At 42.0% G+C, this 13,641-nt stretch overlaps 1 protein-coding gene across 5 annotated transcripts; it reads left to right on the plus strand.

Moving 5' to 3' along the window:
- Positions 1–31: 31 nt before the first annotated feature.
- LOC310766505 (uncharacterized protein) lies at positions 32–12,542 on the plus strand. Of its 5 annotated transcripts, XR_014550207.1 has the most exons (5): positions 32–434; positions 3,689–3,803; positions 4,760–4,919; positions 10,408–10,519; positions 11,924–12,542. XR_014550207.1 is itself a non-coding variant. In XM_083622752.1 (2 exons), the coding sequence occupies exon 2, from the start codon at positions 895–897 to the stop codon at positions 2,065–2,067; it is 1,173 nt and encodes a 390-aa protein (XP_083478878.1). In that variant the 5' UTR covers positions 288–434; positions 849–894; the 3' UTR covers positions 2,068–3,218. The 5 variants fall into 5 exon arrangements, 2 of the variants coding, with proteins under 2 accessions (XP_083478878.1, XP_083478877.1); XR_014550208.1 differs by lacking the exon at positions 4,760–4,919 and having other exon boundaries at positions 281–434; XR_014550209.1 differs by lacking the exons at positions 3,689–3,803; positions 4,760–4,919 and having other exon boundaries at positions 293–434.
- The last annotated feature ends 1,099 nt before the right edge of the window (positions 12,543–13,641 follow it).

The raw sequence follows: 13,641 nt of genomic DNA on the forward strand, positions 1-13,641 counted from the left end.
ACTGCATTTATTTACCCCGATTTGAACTATAAAATGGTGATTTTCTTGAGTCAAAATGAAAGTACCCCTAAACATTTTTTTAAGGAAAAAAAAAGCACTGGAGGCACTGCTGCATGACTCAGGTGGGGATTCAGACTTTGGTTGGGATTCTATGGCGGGATAGCAGCACCTTCCTGGTTAGGGCCTCGCTACACATCATGAGCCCCACACACGCTTGACTGTGACAGAAGAGTGAGTGCAATAAGGACAGACAGCAGAGAAGTGGAATGGAATGGTGGGCGGAGTTAAAGTTGAATGACAGGTAGAGAGAGTCGGTTGGAAAATGACAGTTGAAAGGAGAGAGATTTGGCTGTGAGAGTCTGAGGGATAGGGGGAACAAGATGAGAGGCATAATTGAAGTATATGTAACAGAGTTAGGACAGTTGTTCTTAAAGGTAGAACAGGCAGTTTCATGTATTTTTAGTCTGGACTTAGAGGAGTAGCTGAGGAACTGACTTTAGTGAGAACTTGGGGACAGGAGCTTGTAGATTTGCCCAGGAAATGTCACAATTTGTTGGCAGCCTGGTGGGATCCAAAGCTGTGAGATAGGAGTTAAAACTGTGAGAGTGGGATCAAAATTTAGTAGCAGAGTAGGATCCTAATATATAGGAGCTAAATCTGCTAGAGCAGATTCACAATTTGGCCTCAGAGGTGTGGGATTTGAAGTTATGGGTTATTAATATATAAGAGATGCATCTGAGAGGAGAATTTGTAAGATTTGAATATATGAGATACATGTTAGTGGGATTTTTGAAACAGTGTAATAAAATCAGCAAGTCACCTTGAAATGCTTCAAAATTTGATTGCAGAACAAGCGTGACAACTTTGTTTGGGTCTGAGGAGAGAAATTAAAGAATGCCCTGTAACAAAGCACCCAGGTCAAAAGAGGCTTGTAAGGATGCAGCTATGGATCTTGACTCAATAGACTACTGGAGGATAAAGGAGGTGCTGGAGATGACACGTCTGGAAGCGGAACAGAGGAAGAAAACGAAAGAGAATCAGAAAGAATTGGAATTAATGATGAAGGACAATAAAAGAAACGAGAGAGAGATGGAGCATCAGAAACAGATAGAATGGGAGCAGAGGAAGAAGTATGAATTAGCGATGTTTAGAAGGGAAATAAAGGAGAAACAGGTTGCCAGAGAATATGAGGAGGTAGGATCTGTGCAGAGTGTGTCCCAAGCAGGCCTTGCATTGAATGTTCCAAAGGTAGAGCAGTTTATCTTGGAGAAACGAAGATTGCCTGAGAGCCAATTTATGCCAGAAGTGGGAGATGCCACTAGTAGTCCAAAGAGGCCAATTGAGGCCTGCATTTTGCCCACTGGTGGAGGGGATGAGCCTGTCTTCTTGGAATTGGCTGATAAGGCCAAGATGCCCAAAGCCATAGGGGGGAAGCCAGCTCAAGAGTCGGAGCGCATTCAAGAAAATGTAGGACGTCTGAAAGAAGAGCTCACAGTAGCCAATGCTGCAAAGGCAGAGCTACAGTTAAAGCTGGATGAGCTACAGAGATCAATAAAGTATTCTGAGAAAAAATGGGAGGATGAGAAAGAATTCTTGCATAATCAGAACATTCGGTTGGCTGCAGAACTGAAGGCAAAAACAGATGAACTTCTGGTTCTTGCTTGGGAAAAAAGAAGTGAAATTGTGGGTCTTCAGTATGACCTGGAGAACAAGAGAGAAGAAGTGTCCTGCATGGAAAAGGAAGTCAGTGAACTAAAAAAATCAAATGAAAATCTACGGAAACAGGTGGCAGATCTTTTAGTAGAAGTGAAGGAGGCAAAAATACAGCAGCAAGCTAGCATGGAAGAGAGATCCCACAATGAACAAAACACCCATATTGAGTTGTCTAATTCATACAAGAGTTTTGCTGATGAATGGGAGACAAAATGCAAAGCATTATGTCAAGGTATACAGGAACTGTGCAAATATCTGAAAGGTGCAAGTGAAGCTAATAAGGAAATACAGGGTCATTTGGTTGAGATGCAACAATACATGGGGGGGGGGGGAATAAAGGAAAAGATGCATTAGCTGGAGGAATAATGGAACAATGTGAATGATCTTGTTTCAGTCACCAAATGCATAGTGATCCTCTTTCCAGAGGCTGTGATTGTTCCATCCCTCCAAGAGTCTGCAGGCATTTTTTGAATCAGAGATTATGGATAATAATCTTGCTGTGCTGAAGCAGAAAGGGAACTTGCATGTCTGAATAAATGCAAGGCCAGCAAAAGAGACTGTGAAATTATTCTTTATAGTTGTGGGAAAGACCTGTGTGTTATTTAAGTCTATAACTTGACAAGATGCTGGAAACAGATAATCCAGGCAAAGGAATGTGGGTGCAAGCTAGGGTTGTACATAACACCTGGGTATCTAAATGAATATGTAAGTGGCATTTCACCAAGGCAAGCGACTGTCAGCCTTGCTGGAACTTTGAACAATGGCTATGTGAATCCTAGAAGGGGCTGCCTTTTTTAAAAAAATTGCTCCATGTGAATCTGGATTAAATGTGGACTTTGTTTCTGGGCAAGTGACTCCCCCTCCTAGTTTGGACTGTCAGTCCTTTTGCTATTAAGGCTCTATGTGGGGTCCAATAAGAAATTTGATGATGATATTATGCATTTTTGATACAATTGTCTCAAGGTGATGTACAATAAACACAGCAAAAACAGTTTAGAAACAGCACAAAAACAGCATATACATCTAAAAGAAAACCAAAACCCTACAAAATAAGATATCCATGGCAAAGATCCATTTATCCAGCTGAGGAAGCCTTTCAGAACTAAATTTGTTTCTGGAAAGTGCAGATAGTTGGTGCCTTTTGTATCTTGTCAGCAGATGTGTCCTGATTTCCCATACCTACACGGCGTAGATAAGAAGCATGCAAATAATTCTTTAATTTTACAGATGGATAGCTGAGGCTGACTGACTCAAAGACATCAAATGAGTTCATAATGGGGCAAGCATTGTCCTAGGCATAAATCTAATACATTCTCCGATGGACCAAACTGGCTAAGCACTTTCAAACATATACGCAGCTTGACTGAGGAAATCTGTACAGTGTATGCTGAATGCACTGTATTTGAACTGACAACACAAAAGGTTAAAAAATATTGCCACCCGTTGCCAGTCTCTTCAGCCATCCAATATGCCTGTATATTAAAAGATCTGGAATATCTCCCCTATGAATTTAGTTCGCCTAGGAATAACATATTTTTAAGTGGTTACAGCCACACAGGAAAAATTATTTTTGGATAAGTAGGTCAGCTCTGTAACAGCACAGGTGTTTCTGCATGTACAAGACACAGCAGGAAAATGTTTTTAAATAAATAAATGTTGCAATGCAAATTAAAAAAAAAGGGGGGAGGGAGAGAGAAAACACCCTCTGAACCCAAAATCAACCCCTACTCATGAGCCAGTATCCTTTTTAATGAATCTGGCACAGTTTCAAAATTTCCACTCATAACCATGCCTGTTTGATCTCTATGAGGTATAGCAAACAATTGTAAAAGAGTTTCTGGCAGAAAAAAAGCACCATTGGCTTATGCTGGTGTGTATCAAAAAGTTCCCACTTCCAAATCAGCAATAATTAAGTGCACCATCAAAAAATAAAAACAAATATGCCACACCTGCTTTCTCTGGCACGCTGTTTCAGATCCTGTAGGCTCAGCAAGCAGCACTTCATTTCTAAAGAAAGAGAAGTGTCAGGATCGTAGATAACCTGAAGAAACACAAGCCTGCTGACCTAGGAGTCCAGAAGGCATAAAAAGGTAAAGATACCCCTGACCGTTAGGTCCAGTTGCGGACGACTCTGGGGTTGCGCGCTCACCTCGCTCTATAGGCCGAGGGAGCCGACGTTTGTCCACAGGCAGTTTTTCTGGGTCATGTGGTGAACCAAAAGTCCTGTGAGAGGTGAGAGAAGTAGCCTGGGGATTGCAATCTTGCCACTGGTTGTGTTTGGATATCGAGGATCTCACAAGTATGAGGTCTGAAGCTGCTTTTAACCACTCCTGGGAGGGAGGTGAACCTGGCTCCTCCAAACATTTGGGGTGGGGGGAGAGACTGCAGTTTGCTAGTAGAGCACATACAAATGATTCCAGGGTCAGGCCTCGACACCTGCAATTAAAGGACCTGGAATCTCCTTCCTTGGAGAGCAAGTGTGGTGTAGTGGTTAAGAGTGGTGGACTCGTAATCTGGTGAACTGGGTTCGCGTCTCCTCTCCTCCACATGCAGCTGTTGGGTGACCTTGGGCTAGTCACACTTCTTTGAAGTCTTTCAGCCTCACTCACCTCACAGCATGTTGTGGGGGAGGAAGGGAAAGGAGAATGTTAGCCACTTTGAGACAAGCAGGATATCAAATCCAAACGCCTCTTCTTGGAGAGCTTGGATGGCCATCTGTTATGGATGATTTAGATGAGATCCCTGCATTGCTAGGGGTTGGAATACATGATCTTCAGGGCTCTATCCAAGTCTGCAATTCTACAATTCTATGAAACGCTTAAGCAACAGAGCTCCAATTTGGGATGTAGTTCACGGCTGGCAAGACAGCATTGCTGCACAAGCACCAATTTTGTCTTTTTCAAGAAGAGAAATTGTGTGATTTCCCAAAGTGCTGGGATAAGAAAAACTATGAGATTAAGATTGTTGCGAAATATTATGTTTCTTGCTGTGAGAAGAGCATCGCTAAAAAGCACAAGCAACTCCAATGATTTTGTTCAAACTTTAGGATATCTCCACCAGCAGGGGGCACTGCAGTGTGACATTTAAGGAGCAAGACACAAGTGGAATTACATTTGAAGCAATCATTTCAGTACAAACAGGTTCAACCTTTAGTAACTGTCTCTGGAAAATGCCCAAATTATCACCTGCAAGTTGAAAAGCAAGAGGTACTTTTATTGATATGATTAGTTGGCCAATATAGGTAGAGAATGAAAGGGAGAAAGAATAAAATCCATGTTTTTGTTTTTTAATCTTGCAGGTGACGCACAACTTCTGATCTCACCCCTTTAGGGTAATTACATAGAACATGAAGGCATAATTTTAAGAGCAAGAAGGGGCTCCAGTAATTAGAAAACATGCAAAGATCGCTAAGTCATCATAGCGTGCAAGGCACTGACAAATTTAGCGGTTAATGGCACACATGCATAAATTATTCTGAATCATTGGTATCCTTTGAGGCTTTGCCCAGGATCTCTTAGGGAGTGCGCTCATAAAGTAATGTCTACAGCACCCTTCACTATGGGGATACACCAGTGGTGCTAGGTAACAATCTTCCTAACAGCTTTGAAATTGGCCAATTATTTGTGGAAATAACTTCTATTTCTGGGTGAAACTTCTCAGATTTTGGTGCATTGGCAGGATACTGAGCAGAATCTGAGCATGGCCATATTTAATGTGATATATATATATATATATATATATATATATATATATATATCCATTCTAAAGGAAATCAGTCCTGAGTGCTCACTGGGAGGACAGATCCTGAAGTTGAGGCTCCAGTACTTTGGCCACCTCATGGGAAGACTCCCTGGAAAAGACCCTGATGTTGGGAAAGAAGGAGGGCATAAGGAGAAGGGGATGACAGAGGATGAGATGGTTGGACAGTGTTCTCGAAGCTACTAACATGAGTTTGACCAAACTGCGGGAAGCAGTGGAAGACAGGAGTGCCTGGTGTGCTCTGGTCCATGGGGTCACGAAAAGTCGGACACAACTAAACAATACACACACACACACACACACACACACACACACACACACATATATGAACAGAATGAACTCAGAGCAGACAGTTCTGATTGAGGTGGACAAATAGACTGCCCTGACATAGGCAGTTTCCTATGGAAAACAGATCTAACACAGGAGATAGTTTAATAGTTAAACGTGGTGCATAGCATCACATGGGATGATGATGGTTTATGAACAGTTCTCTTTGTAAACAAAGGATTACAGAGGTTGGACGTCATGGATGCTTTAGCTGAGATTCCTGCATCGCAGGGGGTTGAACTAAATGACCCTTGTGGTCCCTTCCAGCTCTACAATTCTGTGATTCTACGAAAGGAAGCTTCATTCTACCATATCAAACTATTTCTCCATCTCTAGCCTAGCATTGCCAATCTCACTGGAAGTGGCTCTCCAGGTGCTTGACAGAGTTCTTTGCCACCACCTTCTGCATGACACCTTTGACAAGAATTGCCTGGGATCAAACAATTATCTGCATGCAAAGCTTGTCCCTTTCCAGTGTGATGTCAGCCGAAGGGACAACTTGCCTGCTCTGCCTGCCAAGAGGTACATGAGTGGCTTCTGCTCTGGGAGCATACATAGATCTTCACACGACTTCCTTCTTGCACGAGATGCAGGAGTTCCCCTTTACTCTAGAAATGTGGCTCTCCAGGGGCCACCCGACTCTCCAGGTGCCACCTGACTCTCCCATCAGCTCTAGCCAGCATTGTTTGTAGGCAGGGATTACGGGAATTGTGGTCCAGCAGCATCTTGATGGTTGCAGGTTTCCCGCCAGTGGTATAGTTTGTGTGAAACCATTCATAGTAGACCACATTTTTATTCTTTGCAGTTGTATGTTTTGCAGTAGAGAGAGAGAGAGAGAAGAAGAAGAAGAAGAAGTAGAAGTAGAAGTAGAAGTAGAAGTAGAAGTAGAAGTAGAAGTAGAAGTAGAAGTAGAAGTAGAAGACATGGTGCAAAACAGGTCTGTAAGTAGGTTAATGAGATGTAGTGGGAAAGCAAAGGGATGTGTGCACAGAACTGCCCCCCTCCACTAAAGCGTATGGGAAAACGCTTGTGGGTGGAAGATTTGTATGAGCGATGGAAGTTCTGTGCCTGCAAGGAATTATTGGATTGAGCTGATTGTGCGCATATATATATATATATATATATATATATATCCCAAACTGATGCAGAATGCCAGTGCAAGCACAGTCATGGGGGGAAAAAAGAAAACAGAATATACATGTGAGGAAATAAATCTTTACGTATGGGTACAGTTTCACAAGCCACACCTGTGTTTGAAGATACATGCAGCTATAATTAATGAATTTACCTCCAAGAGAAAACTGTGAGAGAAGACAGCCGTGAACCTTGCCTTTAAAAACGCAAGAAGAGGCCTGAAGTTGATAGAGAGGAAATATTGGGCTTATTTGATTAAGCTCTGAATTTAATCAAACAGGCATTTTGTTTTGCAGGGTGATTTCTTTTTTTTTAAATGCCATAAATTAATTTTATTTCATACACTGCTTGATTGTAGAAAAAACAACACCTCAAAGCAATCAAAAGGTCTCTTATTTTCATGGCACATTTATCTGTAAACCTAGCGTGCAGTGAAGTCTCAGAATTCCCATGATAAGCAGAAGTCCTTTGAAATATTGTTTGTTACTATAAAATTAAGGTTATGGGAGCTGGTTACATTTTATGTTAGGTTAGCTCCATGAGCAACCAGCGAAACAGTATAAAGTTTATTTTCCTAAGATTTGAAACGCAGCGGTAATGGCTTCCGGAAGTACATTGGCTGGAAAGCCATGGTGGAAGGAGGAAGAAGATTGGTGATGTGGGCTTGTGGGGGAGGGGGCAAGGTATGTTTTACTTCCAACTGACATGTTCCACAGCGCAGGATGAAAAAAATCTGCATCTTTTGGTCCTGTCTTCTGGCGTGGTCAGAGTATGGCAGCCAAAACAGGGCATCCGGGATTGGGATCAGAAGCTAGGATGTAATGCTTAAAATGGGACAGTTGCATAGTATGCTAGTCCAACATCCTGTTTTCACAGTGACAACCCAGATGCCTGTGGGAAACTCTCAACAGGACCCGAGTGCAAGAGCACTCCTCCCTCCTGTGGTCTCTAGCAACTGTCATTCAGAAACATGACTGTCTGTGACCGTGGAAGGAGGGCAAGAGTCAACATAGCTCAGAGTACCATTGAATTTGTCCAATCCTCTTTTTACAGCCGTCAAAGTTGTCCACCATCTGAGTGTTTGCGTGTTCAGGAAGACACTGGTCTCTGATTCATAATTGACTTCTGACTTCTGCTCAATGATTGAAACTAAGATCTTCACATCAGATTTGACTATGGACTAATATGAACTTATCTCTACTCAAACTCTTATCTCTAATACTGTAACGAATTATTGTGTTATACATATCCTTATGAGTTTGAAATCTCTGTTTGAGTTTGGAATCTCTTTTTGAGTTTGGAATCCTTGTCAGAATACATACTTTTGAATGATTAGTTTTTGTTACAATTGACTATTGATTTGCAAGTAGGGACCACTCCCACTATTGAAACTTATATTGGCCAGAGTTCTTGGTGTGCTTTTTTCTTAGCCTACCAAAGAGCCTTGCATAAATGTGTAATGCACAATGGAACTTAAAAAAATGTGTATACCTTTTTTATATTAAAAAACCTATCTGGCCTCCAGAAATCCCTCAGAGATGTGCAGGTCCTGGGCCCCAGATGATAAGCATGGAAAGAACAGCATTCAGTGCCAATATCCATTATTAGATATTACATTTCAAAGGTTCCAGTCTACAGATAGCTCATCTTAGATTAATAATGGATACTCATCTAAATTGTGAGAGGATAACTTTCAGAAACAGCAGAGATACAGGATTACTTTTGTTCTTGCAAGGAAGCCCTACTAACACGTCAGAAGGCCAGCTGCAAAAAAGGGGCACTTTTAACAGACAATTTAGAGAGGTTAAATCTAAAAAAATCTTTCTCAGTTACTTGGGTCTTATCCACACTTACTTTTTTGTCCCTCTTTTGCCAGGCAGAGGTCTGCACTTTAAAGTTCCGTGTCCAAATGGATTTTTAAAAAAATCTGTTCTGAGCTTTATCTGTGAAAACCACTCTTTAAATCTTAATCAGAGCAAACGTCAATGCATGTTTTCCACAGAATGACGTTTGCTCCAATTGAGCTTTAAAGAGTGGGCTTTTGCAAGGAAAGCTCTGGAGCAAAAAATAAAATAAAAATAAAGGTGCTCCAACATGCTGTTTTAAATCACTGACCACACTTGGAAAGAGTGGAGGAAAGGTAAATTTGGATAATAAGCCCTTAATCTCTGTTTGCTGAATTTGTTTTGAGACAACAGGGAACAGTCTTCCCCTCAAATCTATATTGCCCATTATGAACCTAAACAATTTTGGTCCTTAGCTTAAAATCTATAAACTATCATCGTTGGCTTTCCATATTGCAGTCTGTATATTTTTTTCATGATTGTTTGTGTTTTCTCTTTATTCCTGTGCATCCACAAGTAGCATCAGGACTAAGTTCCTCGTTATGTCTTTAGCGTCTTGTTTGCTATTATGCAAATGCGATCTTCATTTACTTGAAAAATCTCATCAGACCAAGGCCTCCTAGAAAGAGCGGCTGAGCCCATTAAGCTTGGGCTAGGGTTTCCTTGAATAAAGATTTAACTGCACTGACCTCAGGTGATTGTTTTTGTTGCTGACTTATGCCTGACAGCATGGGAAGTTAAAATGGGCCTGGGACTTCCGGGTTGGCGCCTCCAGGCAATGGCGGAGTTCCTCCGATCGGGAGGAATTTGCTCCGTGGAAATCAGGGTCTGATAGCTAATTCCATTCATTAAGGAGTGTGTCCTTTTGGCAGTCCTGAATTGCATCGCATGGAAGTGCATTTCTTTGTATGATTCCAAGTTCTAAGATTACAAATCTGATTTTATTTGCAACCATGTATCATCAGCTCTTTGTCTCTAGTCTAAATATGCATGATATGATCCAGTTTCGATATTGAGCATTTTATAAATGTCTTGGTTAAATCTACTCAGTGCTTTTTTCTGGGGGGTACGCAGGGGTACGCATACCCCTAAACATTTTGTGAATCTAAGTTTGGTCTCATTGAAGGGCAGTATTTCAATATGAGTAGGAAAATGAGAGTCCCCCTAAACGTATTTTTTAGAAAAAAACACTGAATATACTGCAGGAAAACTAGTGGTTAACAGGGAGTGACAAAGGGCAAAATGATTTTTAAAATATCCTACACAGTTATAAAAATCGTGATGAGCTGTGCTTATTTTCCAGAGAAAGGAGCATAGTTGCACCTGCAGTAGGGCTATGTTTTCTTTATCGCTGTGACAGAAAACATGAATCATGGATTCTTGCAGATTTTTCCTGTGTACATCATGGGCTTCCTCTTATTTATCACAATTCCTATAGGAACCAACCCTGGCCTTGAGTAATAAGTATGTTGCCATGCTCTGGGACGTGAGTTGAAAAAAGAAGTTTATTATACAAGATGACTCAACCCTGCCTGCAGCCACTGAAAGCAAAAGGGAGGGAAAATGTTGACATCTTGACCTTCGTATTATCAAGCCCAACTCCACACTCATTTGTTTATATCTCAACTAGATCCACTGAGGTGAGGCCCTGCGCAAACCTGCAACTGTAAGGGAGTGGCAGATGTAGCAACAGAAGGACTTCAGTTCACCTGCGCTGTAAAGAAAGCCGACACAGGAGTCAGGTAAGCAGCCTGGAGCAGTGGTTTTCAACCAGTGTGCCGTGGCACCCTGGGGTGCCTTGAATGATAACCAGGGGTGCTGTGGGCAACACTGGCCTCTGTTCCTCTTTCCTTCCACCCTTCCTCTAATGTTCTCTTACGTCTCTGTTTCCCAAAGGCTTGCACAACTGCAGCCTGCAGCAGTCCCAACTACAAGCTCCCCAGGCGAATGGTGCCTCTGGGGATGGCCAGTGGGTGCTTCCCAGGCCCCTGTAGGGCAGTGTGAGGAGGCACCTCTCTTTGGGGGCAGGGGGGCCAGCGCAGAGACCAGGGGTGGCAGCTGTGGCTGCCCAGACAACTCCCGAGGAGAGGGGAGAAGAGAGGAGGCTGAAGGAACACTCCACAAGGGTTTTCAAGGGTTTGAAAAGGGGTGTGGGGCTGCCAGCTCCGCAGGCAAGGGGTGACATAACTGGGCTCCTGAGCCCCACAGGGAAGCTGCAGAAAGAATGTAGTTGGTCAAGTGAGCTGTGGATCCAAAAAGGTTGAGAACCTCTGGTCTAGAGGTTCACCCCTCACAGACACTCAGGCAAATACTGTTTAGGGGCTCAAGAGCGAAGAACATACCATACTCACACTGCAGTCAGTATGGACACCTAAGAATGACAGAATATGAAGAGGTGTGGAATTAAGAAAGAACACAAGTGTGAAAGCAGAAGACAGCCAGTGGCAGGATAAATCGAGCAAGGAAAAAGTACATTGAGAAGCATGGAACAAAGGACAATAATGTGTGTGTTAGCTTATAATAATAATAATTTCATTATATATACCCCCCCAAATCTGGCTGGGTTTCCCCAGCCACTCTAGGTAGCTTACAGCATATATAAAAACATAATATGGACATCCACTAATGGCAGAAACAAAAGCACCATTCAGGTGAGCTGCAGTTAGGGATGGGAGAAATTTGTTTTGGGTTGCATTTACAGGTGAACCTATCTAATCTGCCCTTCCTGAAATGAAATATGAATCAAGACACAGACATCCTTTGAAATTTGCAATTCAGTTGTCCATTTGACTAACGTGTAGAAAAATGTATATGGTGGAGTAAATTCTGCACATAAATGTGTTTCTTCATGAAAATAACACAAAATGCTAGTGCCTAAAATTTATTTACTTAATAAAATTTGTACACTTGATTGTAGTAAAAACCTCAAAGCAGCTGCAACTGGGCTAGCCATGTGTTACAACTTATAGCCCTGCATCAGGTGTACATTCCAATTTGCACCAAAATACATATTTGGACGATTCAACAAATGTGTGGACGATCATCAAAATGGGGATGGGGAATGTGTCTATAAGCATTGGCAAAACTACTGCAGATCTCTGGTGTTGGGTTGCGGGTGAATGATGTCAGGCTTTCTTTTCTTATAGATTTTGCAGCGGTTGGAGATCACTCCAAAATACAGTACAGACATTCTCCCACTTATGCACAATCAATTTGCACGTGACCACATATACCTGCATTGGTAGGATGTAAATAATTCAATTCAAACCCGGAAATGGTGAGAGAGAACTGGAGAGTCCACGTGGCTTGTGAGGAGACCCTCCCTAGAGCCCGAAGAGAATGTCAGTGAGGGTGAATGAAGTCCTGAGGAGACCAGAGGCACAGTGGGGCTTTGTTTATGCTGCTCAGCCTCCCCATCTAGCAGCTGACCTGTGGAGTAGCGTAGCATCAGCAGCCTCTTTTCCTTGCTTATTCCTGCCTCCTGCCGGCCCCAGATCTTCAATTCTAGTTGTGGATATTTTTGGATACAGTATTTTTGGTATGGATTGAAGAAAGAGCGGCAGAGAGGATGTTTAAAGGGTGTTTAGAGGGTGCTCCCCACTTAATAAATTTCACTTGTGCATGCAGGGACCCGGAACGCAACCCCTGCGTAAGTTGGGGGGTGGTGCCTGTAGATACTTATGAAGAAGGTAGGTATACTGGTTTGGTGTGCAGAGACCTGTTAAAAATGTGAATTTTGATTTCCTATTAAAAGAGTGAAAAATATTTACAGTCACACTGTCCATTTTTCAGCACAGTATGTGTGCATGAGAGAGAGAAAGAGATGAAAATTAAAGATAAGTTTAAGGAATAACACCAAAGGCACAGAGCATATGGGAATGTAGTGATTTCCATTTTCTATAAGGAGCATATAATGAAGGAAGAATGTTACTCTTACGAAAGCTGGACATCATCTGATACCACAGAACCACTTCTATCACTTGCATTCTTTCCATGTTTAGTTTGAAAACGCCTTTCATGGGCTTTCAGTACATTCTTTGATTTTTTGCTAGTGTTTATTTTTTAAAAAATATATTGAAGAATTACGCTTGGTGTTGAGTAACTTGCAGCACAGAGCAATAGAAAAGGCTAGTTTGTGATATGGAAGCCATGCACTAATCTCCTGTTCCCTGGAATGCCCCAGTATGCTGCTTGGGTGTGCAATTCTCTGCACATGTCCCAAACGCGAAGGGGGAAGCAATAATACTCTATTAAGCCCTATAGAGAGTCCTCAAAATCTGGATGCTGTCCTTTCAAATGGGGAAAAATCAGAATTTATGTAGCATTCTTCCCCTGAGTGTTCAAAGAGCTTTGCATATATCATGTCACTAATCCGTACAAAGCCTTCTAAGGTAGGGTAGTATTATATTTTTGTCTCTCGGTTTCTGTGGATGTGCAGGATGAGATTGGGGCCCCTGGGGGGTGAATGAAGTTTTGGGCACGTTATTTCATTCATCTTCCTTCTACGTTTCTGCAACTTAAGTGCTTATTGGCCTTCAGCTCCAAAAGAAGGCAGATAATCAAGATACCCATGGAATCTGCTTTTAATGGTTCCAAGGCTTTGCCGAATGAGAAAGAATTTGGCTGAAATGAGAAAGACTGGCCAAATTTCTAGGATCAAGGACCCATAAGCAGGAGTCGAGAAAACTTTAGAAACTCATGTCACTTATGTTTTGTTTATATTCCCCTGACAGTTTTAATAATGCTGAAGATTTAGCTTTGCATTCTGAACAACTGAGTGGTATTTCTCTTTGAGTTACAGAGCAATTAGGACTTTTCACACAGTACATGCAATGTCTTTTTATGGCCTCGGGCAGAAGTTTCT

The sequence above is a fragment of the Podarcis filfolensis genome, assembly GCF_964270895.1.
Source record: "Podarcis filfolensis genome assembly, chromosome: 7".
Taxonomy (NCBI): Eukaryota; Metazoa; Chordata; class Lepidosauria; order Squamata; family Lacertidae; genus Podarcis; species Podarcis filfolensis.